A 19,373-nucleotide genomic window follows, 5' to 3' on the forward strand; every position below is an offset into this window, starting at 1 on the left:
GTGGCTCACACCTGTAATCCCAGCACTTTGGGAGGCGGAGGCGGGCGGATCACGAGGTCAGGAATTCAAGATCAGCCTGACCAACACGGGAAAACCCCGTTTCTACTAAAAATACAAAATTTAGACGGGCATGGTGGCGCATGCCTGTAATCCCAGCTACTCAGGAGGCTGTGGCAGGAGAATCGCTTGAACCCGGTACACGGAGGTTGCGGTGAACCCAGATCGCGCCACTGCACTCCAGCCTGGGCAACAGCGAAACTCCATCTCAAAAAAAAAAAAAGTCCGTTTCGCCCGACACCTGCTTTTCAAAATTACACATTTAGACCGCGAGGGGAGAGAGGAACCGCGGTGACCACGGAGGGCTGGCCTTTCCCCCGGCGCACTTTCTCTGAACCGCTAGAGCTTCCCTTGAAAGGAAAGCGATGGCAGGGGCCCGGGTGCGAGGCTGCCCCCGAGGGAATGGGGGGCGCGACGGGGGTAACGGGGCTGCTTCTGGGAGAGGGCGCGCTCCCCGTTTCTCCTTCCTCGTAGATAAAATGAAGCCAGCGTTCGGCTAGGACACCGGGCAGCGGTGACGGGTTGGAAGGGCCAGGCCTCGGGAGGCTCGCCCGGCAGGGGTCGAGTGGAAAGCGAGGACGGGGGTAGCCCCCACAGACCCTCGGCCCGGGCCCAGACTGCCGCCGCCACCTCGGCTCGGCTCACCCAAACCCCAGCAGGCCTTCGGGCCTTCTTACCTGGCGGCGCCCTGGATCCTCTTCCAGCCTCGAGCCGCTTCTGCGCTCAGCCCCCGCAGTCTTTCGCTCCAGCCCGCAAGGCTCCGCCCCGGCCCCGCCCCTCAGGATGCCCTTGCCCTCCCAGGCTCCGGGCTCCCGCACTGCGCAGCCGCGCCTCGGCAGGACCCTCCTCCTCTCCCTCCACCCCCGCGCGGAGCTCAGCCTCCTGGCCCAGGTTCTGAGAAGGCCGGGTGGCCAGGACCCAATGAGCACCTTCAAAACCCCAGGGAACTGAAAGTTTGGGGCGTCCTCCTCGGATTTGCTATGGGACATAAAAACAGTAGGAAACTTCCAAAGACTTCTGATTTTCCCTTTTACGTTTTTTTAAGTATATTAAAATGTTTTCCAAAACGTTTCTGTGCGTCTTGCTGGTGCCCTGGGTGCCCCAGGGCCTGGCTATCGGGCTATGCGGCCCTGCTGTAGTCTGAAGCTGCTTCCTACTGCGAGGCTTGGGCAGCATCCAAATAGCCATCAGCCACAGCCGCATCCGTATCCGTGCCTTGTGACTTGTTTGAGACCCAAACAAAATGTTATGCGTTTAAAAGCTTACTGGGCTGCTCGGGGACCAGTGTTTTGAATGAACCTCTTCGAGTGTCTCTATCAACTTAGCTGGTAGCTACTGTTCCCCAGCAGCCACCAGAGGCAGGGACAGAAGAGCAGGAGCAGGGGATCCGCCTGCATGAGTCTGTCCCTTCAGGGTGGCCTCGCCCTCAGGGACTGGATTGTAGGCATGGTTTCAATAACACAGCGGTGTGAAAGTTTAAGAGTTTTTAGTACTTACGGACCCTGGGTGGTACACAGCTTGCCTAGAGGACACACACACACACACACACACACACACACACACACACACACGGAGATCAGGGAGCACAGGGAGAAGGAAGGGAGGGACGGACCTTTGGGCCAGCAACTTTATCCAGTTAAGTTTCCTCTGGAGAGCTCTAACTGGTGGATTTAAAGCAAGCAGGTGAAAAGGCAGAGGTGGGAGGAACTTGAACCAGAGTTTGAAGCTGCAGTAGTGCCCTGTTATCACATCACTGCATGTTTATCTCTGGCCACCAGCTAGAGCCATTTGCGTGGGGTATAGTACTGGAAACTGTCAATGGTGACTGAGACTTGCTTCTGTTATTAAAAGTTAAACATATTCGAAAATGGATGCTGAGGTAACAAAAAATTATAAGCACTCACCGGAACCGCAACCACCATTTGGAACATTAGTTTTATGTGCAGATGTAATTAGAAGTTTCCATTTGCTATTATATTTGGAAAGTGTCCCACTCACTGCAGAACTGACTGTAAGAACGCTATAGGAGGGAGGGTGGGGCTACAGGCCAAAAGTACAAGTCTTCCTCCAAGAGGATGGCCTCTGTTAGAAAGCATGAGACACACTTTGAGGGTCAGGGTGAGAAGATATTACATCTCAGGGCTGCTTGTGTTGAACTGGTCAGGGAAGAAGGCATGAGATAAAATTTAAGCCGGGGGAATCATAGATTACTGAATGTCTTGCAGGGAAAATCATATAGTAACTGTCTTGACGCTTTTTTTTTTTTTTAATTATACTTTAAGTTTTAGGGTACATGTGCACATTGTGCAGGTTAGTTACATATGTATACATGTGCCATGCTGGTGCGCTGCACCCACTAACTCGTCATCTAGCGTTAGGTATATCTCCCAATGCTATCCCTCCCCCCTCCCCACCACAGTCCCCAGAGTGTGATATTCCCCTTCCTGTGTCCATGTGATCTCATTGTTCAATTCCCACCTATGAGTGAGAATATGCGGTGTTTGGTAACGCTTCTACTGTTATTCTGATGGCTTGGGGATGTCAGGGAATGAGTTCCATTTGGTGGTGCTCAAATCCTGGTATTCCTCTATACAAGTGGGAGTTTTTTAAATCAGGATGACTTGCTTTGATATTTAAAGCATGTCTCCTTAAAACAGCTAATACTGTATATTTCCTAAGATGGATTCCAAAGCTCTTTCGTGTACTTACCTTACACACATCCTATTAGCTATTCCTTCCTTGACACGCTTGGCTTCTGAGATGCCACTCTCTCCTAGTTTGCCTCCCAGTTTCTTGACCATTCGGTCTTGAGATTCTTTTCCTTTACCCACTAATAATTTGGTGTCCCAGGATTAGACTGAGAACCATGGCTATGTGTGCTCCCTGGGAGACTATAGTGTATCTACTCTTTTACCTTGGGATGTATGTTTGCAGATGATTCAAAAGTCTGTCTCCATCCCTGACCACTCCCCCTATCTTCATAATTATATCCAGCTGACTGCTGGACATCTCCACTTATATGTTCCACAGACATCTTGAACTTAATGTGCACAAATCTGAATTCATCTTTAAAGAGTGATTGCTTTTCCTGAATTTTTTTCATAAATGAAGACAGAAACCTAGGAATCAACGTTGACCTCTTCCACTCCCTCACATCTACTCAGCCATTCCTGCCTATTTTACCATTTCAATATCTCAATATCATTCCTTTTTCACATTGCTACTGTGCTAATTCAGATCGGTAGTTTGCGTTGCTTGAGCCATTACAATTCCTTAATACCAGGTCCCCATGTTGCCCATGTTAATTCCTGCATCCCCTGCCCCTTCTCTGCTTGCCCTCCACACGGCTGCTAGAGACCTGGCTAGTTTACCTCTCCAGCCTCATGCCTCACTTTTCATTTTCCACTTCATTTTACCTTGTTATCATCATCCTTTTGTGAATACAATATGCCTGCAGCAGCCAGTATGCAACCATGATCTTCTTTGAGAGGAAAAGTCTTGTGCTAAGGATGGCAGGTCAGAAAGATGGAGCCAATCTGGACTGTTGATAACACCACTGTGCCATCATGTCAGCCTTGAACTAGCTACCTCTGAATATTCGCAAGAATAACCACCCCCAAACTATTTAAGCTACTGTTAATTTAGGTATTTGTCTTATTCTAGTGATATATCAAGCCTCAGAGAAATTAGTAAAAAAAATCAGTTGTGTTTTCAAGGGGCCTCAGAGCCAGAAATGGCCTTTTCACCACCAAAAGTAGAGTCTGGTTTGGGCAACGTTAATGCCAACTGTTAAATTCCTGTTACGTGTGAATAAGCATTCTTGCCAATAGCAGAAAATACAGAAGCTTGTTACCAACAAACTTCACGTTAGGCCGGGCGCGGTGGCTCACACCTGTAATCCCAACACTTTGGGAGCCGGAGGCAGGAGGATCACTTAAAGACAGGAGTTTGAGACCAGCCTGGTCAATATAGTGAAACCCTGGCTCTACTAAAAATGCAAAAAAGGGCATGGTAGTGCACACCTGTGATCCCAGCTACCCACGAGGCCGAGGCATGAGAATCACTTGAACCTGGGAGGCAGAGGTTGGAGTCAGCCGAGATCATGCCACTGCACTCCAGTCTGGGAGACACAGCGAGACTGTCTGAAAAAACAAACAAAAAACTACACCTCAGTATGAACTAGAGGTCACTCATTCAACATACTAAGAGAATGTGAATTCTGATGAGAGGATAAAGCAAATCAAAGCATTCTGAGGAGCAAAGGTTAGACAGGGTTGGAAGGGAGATTTGGGGCATCATAAGTACTCTGGAAATAGAGAGGTCATCAGAAAAGAGAAAGAAAAAATGGCAAGGGATTCCAGGGCCAGCTTTAATTGCCAAGATTTACTAGTTTTTGATTACTGCTTTATTGGAAAAGTTCGGTTTTGAAAAAATTAAGTGGTTTGACGCTATGGTCTGAATGTTTTTGTTCCCCCAAATTGTTGAAATCCAATCCCTAAAGCAATAGTATTAAGAGGTAGGGCCTTTAGGCTCTGCCCTCATGAAGGGGATTAGTGCCCTTATAAAAGAGGCCTGAGGAAGTTTGTTTGCTCTTTCCACCACATAAAACACAGCAAGAAGGTGCCATCTTTGAAGCAGAGAGTGGGTACTTACCAGACACCAAATTTGCTGATGCCTTGATCTTGGACTTCCCACCCTCCAGAACTGTGAGCAATAAATCTCTATTGTTTGTAAATTACTCAGTCTAAGGTATTTTGTTATAACAAACTAAATAAAGACAATTGATTTTTTTTCTAAAAAGGATAGCCGCCGGGGGCGGTGGCTCACGCCTGTAATCCCAGCACTTTGGGAGGCCCAGGTGGGCAGATCATGAGGTCAGGAGATCGAGACCATCCTGGCTAACATGGTGAAACCCTGTCTCTACTAAAAATACGAAAACTTAGCCGGCCGTGATTGTGGGCACCTGTAATCCCAGCTACTTGGGAGGCTGTGGCAGGAGAATGGCGTGAACCCGGGAGGTGGAGCTTGCAGTAAGTCGAGATCACACTACCGCACTCTAGCCTGGGCCACAGAGTGAGACTCCGTCTCAAAAAAAAAAAAAAAAAAAAAAAGATAGCCATAATAGGATTTGATAGCCTGATTATACTCTATTAAATGAAAAGTAAACATGAAAAATGACTTAGTCTATTTCAGAACACCTTGACATGTGTGAAAATGAAAGGATAAGTTTGTCTTCATGTTCCCTGATGGCAGCTGCTTAGCCTTGAATGCCACTTCCTTTTCTTAGTTTTCTCTACAAAATAACTGTTCTTGGGGGAAAATGGATGGTGGGGCACACAAGACAGTACAGTCAAAGCTAGGAGATGACTTTGAGTGGACCTGCTACTTTTGCAGCAGGTCAGCAAGAATCCATCCCATCTTCTACCTTAAAAGCAAATGCTGACTAATATTAGTTTATGGAAAATACGCAATTATACAAAATACAGAATTGGAACCAAAATTTGCTTTTAAAATGTGAGTTTTTAACACTTGAAGGATTTCATTCTTAACTCTCAATTATATAATTACAAAAAAAATCCAAGCTTCAGGAAAACATACTTAATCCTAACATAAAATTCATGTCACTTATCACAAAGACAGTCAAGTGTATAAAGGAGAAACAAAACAGAAGCAGTATTTACAAATTTAAACTACATGGGATGTTGTGAACAATCTTTTGTTAATAAATAGCACGTTACATACTTTTACATACTACATTTCAAAAATGCATCTGTGAATAATATGATAAAGCGCATAGTGTTGAAGACTTTAAATTAAATCCAAGGTCATCATGTTGAAGACCTGAAATTAAATTGAAGGTTGTAGTGATGAAAAATTTAAAGTCAAGGTCTTAGCGATGAAGACTTTAAATTCAAAGACAGATTGTCTAAGGACAAACTACTAGCGTTCAAGTTGTTTAGTCAATTAGTTCTCTGTGAGTACAAAATATTAGGAATCACTAAATGGATTAGCCTAATTACAAATTTTGATCATTTCTAAATAACTCACAACTGCAAGAAGTCTTTTCATAGAATGAGTCACATAGTTTCTCTCTATCCTTGTGCAGGTATTTTAAATCCTTATTCAAAACAGTTCCCTCTCCATTTCTAGATTTTTGTAAGTATAAAATATTTTAAAACAAAGGTATGTCCGTTCCTTAGCTAGAGAACTATTCTTCCACTGACTCCTGGAAGAGAAAAAAAAGATTCCCATTTCTTCCTCTACCTCAAAAACACAAAGCAAACCCAAACAATCCAATTCCTAATGTAGTGTCACATAGAACCCAGGGCCTGAAACAATATTTCATGCTAGTTTTCCTGCTATATGCAGAGAACAATTTAGTTATTTACATTATTGAGAAATCTATTTAACAGCCTAGAATCATCCTAGTGCTTCCATCAGCAGGCGGCTTGCTAAAAAAGGCGTGAGCAGCGGCGTCTGCGAATGGGAACATCAAAGACTCTCCTCCGTCTCTCCTCTTCATCATCTTCATCTGATTCATCCATATCTGCTGAATCATCATCCTCGTCTTCCTCCTCTTCCTCCTCCTCCTCTTCTTCCATCTCTTCATATTCATCAGGACCCATTTCCTTGAAAGAGAAAACAATCTTTTGATAAGAAGAGCATCTATCAGTTTTTTAGTTATTTCATGTAAATTCTCATTTATCTAGAATTCAAACAACCAGACACGCCAAATATGAATTTCCATAGACTTGAACAGTGGATTCTCACAACACACATGCTGATGCAAGATTCTGGAGTGGATTCTATATCTTGTGTTAAATAATGCTCAGTGTGGTTTTTTTGTTGTTGTTTAATGGAAGATCTTCTTTTTAAAAAAATTATTATTTTTTCTTAGAGACGACTTCTTGCTATGTTGCCTAGGCTAGCCTCAAACTCCTGGGCTCAAGCAGTTCTCCCACCTCAGCCTCCCGAGTAGCTGGGACTACAGGTGCATGCGACCCAGCCCAGCTCAGTATGGTTTTAATGGTAAATATTTCACTAAGCCAGTACTTATTTTTTACACAGTAGTTGGTAATTCACAGAAGGCAGCAAACAGACCACTTGTAACAATCCAAGATACAGTTTTACTGAGCTTATATTCATATACTGAATAATAATTATTAAGCTATATACTTACAGAAAAGAGGATATGAAAATATTAATCAAGTATGACCTCTACTGGTAACTTTTATGCACTGTCAACAAGAGATCTAAGATTTTTATTGAGCTCCTACCATAAAGACACATCATTTCAATTCAACCATCAGTAGCCTCTACTTTTTAAAAAAATATTTTTATTTTTTTAGTGGCTTGAAACAACAACAGTCATTATTATCTCTCATGGTTCATGTGGGTTGGTATTTGGGAAGTATTCAGTGGGGTGGTTCTGGGTTGGGGTGTCCCGTGATGTTGCAGTCAGATGGTAGCTGGAACTGCAGTCATCTCACGAGCTTCTTCATTCACATGTCTGGTACCCACGCAGGATGATCCAAATATCTGGGGTCTGAAACAGCTGGGGCTCCTGGGTGCCTCCCTCTATCTCTGTGTGATGTCTCTACATGGTCTCTTCTGCATGACGGCTTCATGGTAGCTGGACTTCTTACATGGTGGCTCAGGGTGTCAAAGACACATGTCCCAGGAGAGAAAGACAGAACCCTAGGCTGAAGGAATATTACCTTTTTCTAACTCAGAAATCACAGTGTCACTTTGCCGATTCGTTATAAGTATATACCCTAAGATCAACCCACACTGGAAGGAAATGACAGCCTCTATTTTAAAATTACCTTGTTGGAGGCTCTCAGATTAGGACAGTAGTGATGTTGAACGTGCATCTGAATATCTCTTGGAAATGTCAATTCTGCCCATGCAATGTCTGTAATCAAGCCATGACTTACTCTGCTGTCAATGTTCTCTCTCACACATTTGAAGACGCAATGGGAGGGGCTGCTACATTGAACAGAATTCTGAACAGCAAGGACCTACTTGGTATTCTGGAAAGTATGGGGCAACTTGGGGCGTGATGTCAGCCAGAGTCCTTCCACCAAGGCTTTTATGGTGTTACGTGATCCACCACCCCATTAACACTCTGATCTAATCTCCAGCCCCTCTCCCTGTTGTTCACTGCACTCCAGCTACACTGGCCTCCTTGGGTCAAGCACACCAAGCACATTACTGTTTCGGAACCTCCACATGTGCTGCTCCTTTGCTTCGACCACTCGTCTCCCACATATCCACCTAATTCCCTCTGCTCCTTTCACGTTTCAGCTTAAATGTCACCAAGGCCTCTCCTGACACATCTCTATATTAGAACAACCTAACAATACGTTCTTTATCCCCTTTACTCTGCTGTTTCTCCACAGCACTTATTACTACTTAATATAAGGACATAGTGTTTATTGTTACAGTTTGTCTCTTTGAATTGGAATGTAAATTCCAAGGCAGGGAATTTGATTATATTGTTAATCACAGTGCTCAATAAACAGTTGTTGTACAAGCAAATGAATTAATGTAGGAGAAAGGAATTGTGTCACTTAGGATTTATTATAACACTAACAACAATAACAGAGAAAATATACACTGATACGACTTATAAGACATTACATTCTTTTATCTTTGGATTTATTTTTTTAATCTAAGGAATGAAGACTTTGAAATTCAGTTAGGAGGTCCAAAAGGTGGGAAAGGGAAAGGCTTAGGAAGTTCTAAAACATGATATCTGAGTAGTATGATTATTAATTATCTTAATGAAGAAGAAAACAGAAAAACTGTTAAAGAACTCAATGTGGCTAAGGAGAAAGATTGCTCAGAAAAAAAGTGTACACACACAAACAGCAGATGCAGAGAGGAACACACAGAGAGGAGTGGAAATGTGCAGCTGGAGCCTCTAAAAGTGCCCCAAACAAGCCAAACACACACACCACCTAGACCAAGAAAAGACATAAGACCAACTAATGCATATCCCAAGAGGCATTCCAAGGAGAAAGAAAAAGGAAGTGTTAAGCCTACGAATTAATCAGACTGGTAGAGGACGAAAAAGCAGAACAATTCTCCATATCAGGAAACTAATATACAAACAGGAAAGGTGAACAAATACAACCCCCATGGCTTTTTTAATGTTGATAAGAAGTAAGTCCAGAATTCTCATTTTATTTCTCATCCTTGAGAGAAAACATTTTCCACAAGGCAGGTCAAGATTTTATATGTTTATTTGTGGTTAGAAGGAAATGAAAACTAATAAGAAAGAACATAGTTAAGAGAGAGCTGAACATGAAATGGGTTTATTATTGTCATTTGAAAAGGAACTAATAAGTAAATATTGTGAAACTTTCTCAGTTTTAATTTCTGATATGGTAAGTGTTAATACAATCCACATAAGCAAGAATTCTTCAGAGTCCTCAATAAGTTTTTAGAGTTTCAGGGGGTCATGAGACTGAAAGTTGACAACCACCGTCCTTAAATAAAGACAACTTTACACCCACCCTAACAAACATTAAAAACAAACAAGATTCCAAAGGATCAAGTCGACCCAATAGTAACTCAACTGCCTGCCAAAACACACCTCAATGCTCTTTGAACTTTAGGACAAGGAATATTATCAGCGATAAAGATGGAGATTTCATAATGATGAAAGAATTATGTCATTAAAAATACATAATAATCCTTAGCATATTTGCATATAATTATACAGCTTCAAAATACATGAAGCAAACCTGACAGAACTAAAAAGAGAAACAAAAAACTATATTTGGAGATTTCAACAATCATCTCTCACTTGTTGATAGGACAAAGACCAAAAAAAAAAAAAAAAAATCAGCAAGTATACAGAAGACTTGAAAAAAACTGTCAACCGATTTGACCTATCATTTATAGAATAATATTCCCCAAAATAGCAGAATGTACATTATTTTCAAATATACAAGGATCATTTACCAAGATAAACCATAATTTTGGGCCATAAAACATTTAGGATTGAAAATACACAGCAAATTCTCTAACCACAATAAATTTAAAAAATCAATAGCCAAAAGATAACTGAAAACTCCCCAAATGTTTGAAAATTAACACATTTCTAGAAAAGTCATAGATCAAAATTCAATTACAAGGGAAATCTAACACTATTTTGAACTACGCGTTCATGAAAACACATCAAAACTTGTGAAATGCAGCTAAAACAGTGCTTGGAGAGAGAAAAGGTCTAAAATTACTAATATAAACTTCTACCTTAAAAAAGCTAGAAGAAAAGCAAATTAAACTCAAAGTAGAAGGAAAGAAATAAAGATAACTGCAGAAATCAATGCGATAGAAAATAAGCAAATAGAGAAAATTAGTAAAACCAAAAGTTGCTCCTTTAAATGATCAATAAAAATTACAAACCCCTAACTAAAGCAATGAACAAAAGAGAAGATATAAATTAACAATATTAAGAACAAAAGAGGACAAGTGACTATGGCTTTTGTAGCCATTAAAAGGATATCAAGGGAATACTGTCAATAACTTTATACCAATAAATTCAACATTTAGATGGAATGGACAAATTCCTTGAAAGGCACAAATTACCAAAACTGAAACAAGAAGAAATAGAAAATATGAATATTAAAGAAATTAAATTCAAATTTCAAAATTTTCCCACAAACAGAACTCTAGCCCCAGATAACTTCAATGATGAATCATATCAAACATTAAGGGAAAAGATTATTCCAAACTCATACAGATACTGGGCCAGTCAAAAAAGGAATTCTGTTATGCAAAGCAGCAAATTCCCAGTACTGGAAATACAGTTTCTGGCATTCCTCCACTGGGAAGAAATCTAAATCTTCGCTTCCAAACGCACACTGTAGATTCTTTTCACTAGATATGCCACACAGGTAATGGCCCAAAGTCTCATTATCATCCTTCTCTTTTCAAACTGGAGTTGAAAATGTGTCAGCTCTGGGTCAGATTAATATCATGTCCATCTTTCCAAACTTAAACCCATCCATCAGGGTCATTCCAGAAGCTAGAGGGCATTTTCCAAAGATTCAACACCTACAACTCAATTGCATTCTGGGTATATAATTCATATTTTATCCCCATTGTATAACTGGAGCTTCATAATTTTCTTTAATCATGTTATAGTCTCTAAGGTTGGAGTTACTGTTAAACTTGTCATAAGGTAACCCTAAAAACAAGATTTTAAAAAATATACCTAGTTGACTTAAGAAATGATCCCAGAGAGACTGCCAAAAGTACACATCTACACATTAAATTTTCTTTATAATGATCTTTATGGAATATTTGTTTATTTGACATTAAATTGGAAGTTTGAGCAAAAACACTGTAAGAAGTTGTTTTCCCAGTCTTAAAGCTGATTCTAACTGGTCTAATGTGGTATTTCTCATAATCTACATTTAGGCCACTGAACAGTGAAAAACAAGTTGAATCTTTAAAACAGCAGAAATTCTCTGGTTAGAGACTATGGAGCCTCATTTACTTGTCCATTTCTCTCAACAAATTCACATGATCCCTAAGATACTTTCTCAAAATCTCTAGGGTTCTCTGGAACACTATTTATAAACTATTTGCCTGGCTTATCTGCAGTGTTAACCCTACAAAGTCATGTAAATCAGCACTAGAGGAAAATTTAACTTACCAATCGGGCTATAGACACCCTGAATGTTGGACATGCCATATGGAATCGGGGAATGGCAACATTAAAGATCTTGTCTTTAAAGTAAAGAAAATGGAAGGTATAATATCCTTCCATGTATCCTGATGTTGTAGAGAATGTGGTACAGCTTGTGTATTCGTATACCCGACCTGGGCTGATGATTGGAAATTCACCTGCAGGGAAAACAGTAACAATAAACCAAAGTATAAAATTCATTTCTTTATTACAATAAATAAGGTATGGTCTCCATGGCATTATGTAAACTATATAATAGTAAATGCACAGTTAGAAAAAAAAATTCCAAAAGAAAATGTAACAAAATGTTAACAGTGATAGGACAATGAGTAGGTATTTTATTCCTCTTGACTTTTTTTTTTTTTTGAGACAGAGTCTTGCTCTGTTGCCCACGCTGGAGTGCAGTGGCGTGATCTCAGCTCACTGCAAACTCCACCTCCTGGGCTCAAGCTATTCTCCCACCTCAGCCTCCTGAGTAACTGGGATTACAAGCACCTGCCATGATGCCCGGCTCATTTTTGTATTTTTAGTAGAGGCAGGGTTTTGCCACGTTGGCCAGGCTGGTCTCAAACTCCTGACCTCAGGTGATCCGCCCACCTTGGCCTCCCAAAGTTCTGGGATATCAGGCGTGAGCCACTGCGCTTAGCCCTCTCAACATTTTTTTAATGTATTCCTCAAATTCCCTACAATGTAGAAAGTGGGAAGTATCTAGTAAAAAAAAAAAAAAACAGAACAGGCATGTTTCTTTTTCAAAAAGCTTTGAGGCATTGAAGACACAACCTTTAAGACATGAGTAATAAAAAGCATCACAGACACCAGTTCAAAGATAAGGTAATCTAAATATTTTTAAAGTAGCAAGAAACAAAAACATAAAATTGTGAAGATGCGTCCTAAGCATTCAGACCAGACAAAATGGCACTCACAAGGGAGAGTCCTTATACCACTGGACCAAATGGCAGAAAAAGAACTGTGGCTTTAATAAAGCCTCTCTCTTAGCACTAGATCCAGAAAAAATTCCTGGACTGAAGCCCAGGAAAAAAAATTGTTAAGTAAACATGTAGATCTATCCATGGCAATGAATTTAGAAAACGTTAAACTGAATTCTGAATTCTGTATATGCTTAGAACTGATAACAGAAGTACATAGCATAAATATGTTATTTTCCTGGAGCATATATTCAAACCTGAAGAATCTGAGGGATCAGAGACTTCAGATAATCATAATCTTTAAGAAAGCCAAATGACAATGGTAACCAGAATTAAAGTGACTGAAATCTACGAACAATAAAAATTCATGCCATTAACATTTTCCCCCAAATTTCAAAAAACATGACGAATACAAAATTTATTTCCCCCTTTCTGCCCTATGTGTTCTAACCCACAAAATATAATGAATAATGAACCAGTTAAAAAAAAATAAAAGAAGGAAAAGCAAAGGACTCCAGGTGATCCACAAAAAGGGAAATCAATCCCTGAATAATTAAGTTTGCTATTATTTCAGAAAAGTTAATGCTTAAGGGATTAAATTAATAGGATAATGACCTTTATACATTTATATGTTATATTTAGGATGCAAAGTCTAACATTTCTTCTAAGGAATTAATGTATAAACCTAAATCTTGGGTTCCATACCAACTACTCCAGGTCCTTGAACTTCTTCCACGTCACCCTTAGCATTTGTTATTCTCCAATAGCGACTGTCCAACTGACAGGCCTTCTCAGGAAGTGCATCTTTTGACATTTCAATCCTAGAGAAGGGAATGGGGTGGTAGAGACAAAAATCTGGCTTCTTTGTTTCTTTGGTTTAAGAGATACAGTATTCAGGCTAATACTATGAAGAAAAATTTCCAAAAAATTAAGAAACCCAACCCAAAGTCCATGTTAGCCATCTATTTTTCTAAGTTCTCAAAGATACTGGCTTCATTAACTTGATCCCCCTACAAAAATGCTTTCACTCAACTTATGCATTTGACTGTCAGTGTGGATCAACAACAGAAAGGGCAACATAAAATGTGCAACATAATGGTGACAACAATCTTTCGCTGTTCAAATAAAGATCAATTTGGCAAATGCTTTCTAGAATATAGTGCCATGAAAAACTTCCGGAGAACTGAAAGTCTCTCTTTAACTGCATAAGACTATACAACCCATTTCCCTTTTTTCCATTAGTTTCTAGACAGTTTAAGGCAAGATGTCACCAGTTACTGGGATTACACTTTTTTTTTTTTTTTTTGAGACAGGGTCTCACTCTGCCACCCAGGCTGGAGTGCACTGGTGTAATCTTGGGCTCACTGCAGCCTTGACCTCCTAGGCTGAAGCCATTCTTCCACCTCAGCTCCTCTAGTAGCTGGGCCACCACACCAGGCTAATTTTTTAAAAAATTTTTGTAGAGACAAGGTCTCACTATGTTGTCCAGGCTGGTCTTGAACTCCCAAGCTCAAGCAATCCTCTCACCTTGGCCTCCCAAAGTGCTGCGATTATAGGCGTGGGCCACCATGTCCAGCCTGGGATTACACTTTGACTCTGTTTCCCAATGCTATCACTTTCCCCTTTCCCTAGGAATCTGGTGTCTCTTATTTTCACTTTGAGTACCCTATAAGTATGTGTTGGTATTTTTATTTTGAGCACATCTCAATCCTAGGCAGGATCTAAATCAAACAAGTAAATAACAAATATCTATACATGTGTATTTGGATATAGCAAAGGTTGCATACAGTATCTAAATCCTAGGATGCTTCCTGGTAGTTATATTTTACTCAAATACTTCCAGTATGCATATATGCATGTATGTGTATTTTAAAATATACTTATATATTACATAAAATATATAAAAATATATTTTAAAGCACAGTATCCTTAATCCCTTAGGGCAATGAGTTATCTTTGTGTCATAGCACAGAATACTTCTAACTAACGTAAATTTAAAATATTTGCTTCTTATTTAATAAAATTCAATGTCTAACACTATGTCTGACATCCATGAAGCACTCAATACACATTTATTAGATTTTTTAATTGAATATAAATAGGCCAGATGAAATTTAAAATGCATGACTTTATTATGGCAATTTGACAGCTTCTAGAATGCATTACAACTTGGAGCTTTAATGACGACTACAACTTAGTGGTCCATTTCCACAGTACCTGGCACAATACTTAATACCCAGTATATTTTCAAGAAATAACTTAACTTAGAGGTTAATATGAAGTCAAAGTCCTCCATGAACACTATCTTGTAGAAAATGTATCCACCTTCCTCCAAACTTCAGCAAGTTCTTTCAAAATGTGTCTTACATATCATGTCAAATGGGACAATAGCAACATGTCCATTGGATATATCCCACCATTAACTGAAAGGCGACCCCATTTAAAATTCTCACCTGATTCGGTATGTGAAGAAATAGTGGGGTGGATGTACAGAGCTAAGTTCTGGCAGAAACGATGTGGAAACTGACACAGTAATATCCCCAGTTGTTGCTACACATTCTGGATCGTGAACATATCTAGGTAATTTAAAAATTAAACATTTTAAAATCAACTACAGGATTTAAAAGATATGATGCAAAATAGGTTATACTTTAGGACAAAAAATTTAAATCATATTTCAGACCCAGAAAAGTTCAATAATATTTGGGTATAGTCCTATTAAACTTAGAAGGAAACTAGAAACAAACTACAAAACCTTGGTGACTCTGGATCAGTAATGACAGCAATCAAGGTTCAATGATCAGTGGTTCAAATAATGGATTGGTAATTAGCTTGGAAACAAAAATGAGCTTATTCAGTTTCCAGGGCTAAGGAAACTTCTGGGACATCTGAAAACCCAGCTGCATGATGTCCAATGCTAAATGATGGCTCTGACAATAAAAATGTGCAAGTATGCTGTTCTCAGAAGCCTCTAATGTATAATCAATCTATCATTTCTGCCAACCAGGCTATTATGAACCAGTATTACCTCCAGTACTCCCTACAATACCTGAATGTTCCATTTAGAGGTAACAAATATTTGCCAGGAATTAACAGTTACCGACTTGCTATTCATAATAAATCTATCAGTTGCCAAATAACTTTTTGGTTTTTTTCAAAAATAAATTATATAGATACTATTAGCCCATAGTTTCTAAATCAAAATCAGCTTTTTCTTGACTCTTCTGGATAGGAAAAATACCAGTTGTCTAAGCATTTAGATGTTTGGCTTTAAAGTGAGAATAAAATAGTGAGACTGAAGACAATCTTCTATTATCAACCTCAATAGAGAGGTTCTATTATCAACCTTCTTGGGAAACTTCATTTCATGATCTGTGACTTATCATTTTTCTCTGATTTACAATCATTTCAATCCAAAAAGACCCAAATAAAATACCTGAAAATTTGGTCTCTGATGATGGGGAAGCCACCTGATACAACATTTTTGACATAAGAGGTAAACCAGTCAGTAAAAGTAGCACCTATAAACCAGGAAAGGGAGAAAAAAAGAAAAGAACAAATAGTTTTGTAAAATCTATACAGGAAACAATTGTAATTCCTCTATGCTTTAGAATGTGATACCAAAACTAGAAACATTTATAGATATAATTGTACTAATTATTTATAAGATCAATTTCTATTCTCAATTCTATCCACCTTATTTCCTTGGGAGTCTCCCCCTCTTCATCCCCCCAGCTATTGTTAGAGAATCCTCCAATGACCTTCAGACTATTTTTTTACACTTATAATTAATCAAATTTTAAACTTTAATTCATTCTGGTTCAAGAATGAAAAGCCTTCTGTCTGTAATTTATTGAACATATAGAACAAAGAAAATACAGCTATGACTTGGAAGAAACTACAAGAAAAATATCAGCACCTATTCTCAGACGTCCCTGGTCCAGGTACATCCTGACTCAAGCACAAAATTTTGGCAGAAGCCAGGCTCAGTCTGGACATCTACCAGGGACATGGCATTGTGGAGTTCTGTGCATCGGGCCAATCCCAAAGTGGTCTAGTTGCACACTACTATAGATTTAATTGCACAGCGGTCCTCCATCTTCTTAGTGACCAGCTCAAAGCAGAAAAGGATTACTGGAACAGTCTAGTCCAGACCATATATCTGTGATCTAATGATTGGATTATAACAAGTATTTACATGAATTAATAACGTTCACCCCTTCTAGGTAATATTTAACATAACTCTGTCAGACCCCCCATTATTTACTGTTAATACATCTCAGTGCCTAGAATATATTAGTCCTTTAATTAATGTTGTTCAACAATGAATTTCTTTGTAATCTGGTTTCAATTAACCCAGTTTCTACACTCTGTCACACTGAATGTCAGATGCTAAATTTATAGTGTTTACTAATTATTCTATTTAGGGAATGATAAAAGATACAATTTGGCTTATATCTAAGGGTACAAGGCTTTAAACTTTTAAAAGGCATCAACTGAGAGAAGGCAAAGTATAATAGTTGGCTCTTTCCTCAATATCTATTAATGACCCATTCTGACCCATTATTTATTAAACACTATTGTATTCAAGGTTCACTGATCATGTACCTACTTTGAGTAAGATATTAAGAAGCTATATAAAGAATGTCATTAAAATTCATTTTTAGCACTAGTACTTTCTCTGAGTTTTTAAAAATCATATATATGTATATTTTGTGGAAAAAAGTTATATAAGTAAAAACAAATTTGTGGTTTGCATAAAAAAATTTGGCATGGTGTATTTTAATCTACCTTATTTTATTACAATACGTACCAGAGTGTATTCTTTAAGATGAGGACAGACTAGGCAGCATTCACTACTAAACTTATCTGACAGATTCCAGTTTTCTTAAATATCTATTATTAGTACACTGAACACCAGGATATGCCATTTTGTGTGTTACCAGTCTAAGCAAACTTAGTTGAATCAAGATGCAATTTATATGTTCTAAGGTAATTTACCTTTTAAAGTAAGCCCATGTGTTGGGGTCTCTCTGATGGTTCTGGAGCTTTATCAAGGCAGCTGAAAGGAAGCTCCTTTTTCGTCCTTCCTCCCTGCATTAACTTCTCACCTCATCTCTTCTCAGTGTCTCTCAATCTTTTGCTTTGCTCTCCCATTTTAAGAGAAATCCCAGCTACTGGCATAGTATTATTACACCTTAGTACTCTGCTGGAGTGGTGAGGTTCTACATACCATGTCAGATGAGCACCAAACTAAGAGTAAGGAACTCACAGAGGCTGGGCAGCAGCTTACCTTAGCACTCAGCTGCCTTCCATTTATAAACTGAGTAGCACTGCTGGACCACAGCCACTATGGTAATCTCTGAAAGTGTGTGCTATGCAAAAATAACAACGAGGGCAATGAGCACAGGAAAAACCTCCAGAGGGTGCTTAACTTAGAAACCAGAGACCACATGAGTCAGAGTGAGCTGAAACCTAGGACCTACATTTAAAAGCTTTTTATAACTTACTAGGTAAGAGTGAGATCTTGATATTATGAAGTACACCATGAACGTGGAATGTGCCATAGTATGGAACAAATAGAGACTTATACATTGTTCAAAGTTCCAATGAGAAGACAGAAGTGAATACAAATGCCTCAGTCTACAAGGACCCTTTACTATTCATATATGGAGATGTTTAATATATGTCAGTCAGTACCCTTAAAAAGCAGAATGGACAGTCTGGAGGAATCTTCTCTGGATGATCAAAATCCAAACAAGACAAGATGGGATAAATAGCAAAGGGGTGAGCTGTAGTTACTTACAAATTGAAGGGTTCTCAAAACCTATAAGAAATACTCTTTTAAGGCCAAGAAAAACTAGTTGTACCAAGGAGTTTAGGAGGCATAGAGTTTATATTAGTCCCTAAAGACTTGCTTTGGAGGTCTCTAATGTGATTTAGTATCTTAATGCTACTGCATTAGCACCAAAAGAGAAAAAGTTTAAAGTTGCTTTATATATCTGTATCCCCAATTATACATGAATATAATGAATAATACATGTGCATGTTAAGAAAAATATATACACATTCACAGCACTTCTACGTATTTCATTGCCTTATAGAAGAGTCCTCAGAGCGTGAGATTGTATATGGACTGGCTTTTTTCAAAATTAAAAATATTCAATACAAAAACGGTTCTAATGAAAACCTAGATGCAGTACTTTATAAACCAGCAAACCTTAAAGAAATCCAAGTATGAAATTGCCAGCTGCTAAAGTAGCTGAAAAAGTTTTTACCATTTTAATTTTTTTATTACATCCAGGAAGAAGAAGAAGGGGGAAAAAAGACTTTTTTCTTTCCTACCTATAATAAACATGTCAATAGCAGCTGGATTTCGAGCCATTTGGTCCTAGGTGAGAAAAAGAATACAATCGATAAAAACACATTTTACTTAATTTTTCATTGTTCATTATCTGTATCTTTCCCTGGAGACGAGGCAAAACAGATAAAAATAAAGTTGAGATAAGAAGATATATGGCTTGTTATCCTAGAAGAAAGGGTTCTGAATCAGAGTCAAGAGATCTGAACAGTTCTAGGTTGCTCACTTCTTTCAGTAAATGGAGAGACCAAGCTACCATCCTACAACCTTACAGAGACATCAAGTAAAAAAATGAGATAAAAAGTATGAAAATGCTTTAAAAAGT

General features: G+C 39.0%; 2 protein-coding genes across 4 annotated transcripts in view; both read right to left on the reverse strand.

The window, feature by feature from the left end:
* The window catches only part of CD59 (CD59 molecule (CD59 blood group)), a 36,773-nt gene extending 30,399 nt beyond the window's left edge, over positions 1-6,374 (reverse strand). Inside the window, exon 1 of the mRNA XM_008955860.5 lies at positions 735-6,374. Within this exon, the coding sequence (XP_008954108.4) occupies positions 735-1,046 (312 nt within the window). The 5' untranslated portion in view covers positions 1,047-6,374. The remainder of the gene's footprint in view (positions 1-734) is intronic.
* The window catches only part of FBXO3 (F-box protein 3), a 33,563-nt gene continuing 19,747 nt past the window's right edge, over positions 5,558-19,373 (reverse strand). The window contains exons 6-11 of one of the 3 annotated variants that reach the window (XM_003830389.5): positions 19,033-19,078; positions 16,124-16,208; positions 15,141-15,263; positions 13,393-13,508; positions 11,729-11,919; positions 5,558-6,686 (exon numbers count right to left, since the gene is read on the reverse strand). In XM_003830389.5, coding sequence (XP_003830437.1) covers positions 6,510-6,686; positions 11,729-11,919; positions 13,393-13,508; positions 15,141-15,263; positions 16,124-16,208; positions 19,033-19,078 — 738 coding nt within the window. In that variant the 3' untranslated portion in view covers positions 5,558-6,509. Of the gene's footprint in view, positions 6,687-7,376; positions 10,662-11,728; positions 11,920-13,392; positions 13,509-15,140; positions 15,264-16,123; positions 16,209-19,032; positions 19,079-19,373 lie in introns of those variants that run through there. The other 2 variants (XM_008955859.4, XM_014346771.5) reach the window with 2 other exon arrangements.

The sequence above is a fragment of the Pan paniscus genome, chromosome 9, assembly GCF_029289425.2.
Source record: "Pan paniscus chromosome 9, NHGRI_mPanPan1-v2.0_pri, whole genome shotgun sequence".
NCBI classification, from domain to species: Eukaryota; Metazoa; Chordata; class Mammalia; order Primates; family Hominidae; genus Pan; species Pan paniscus.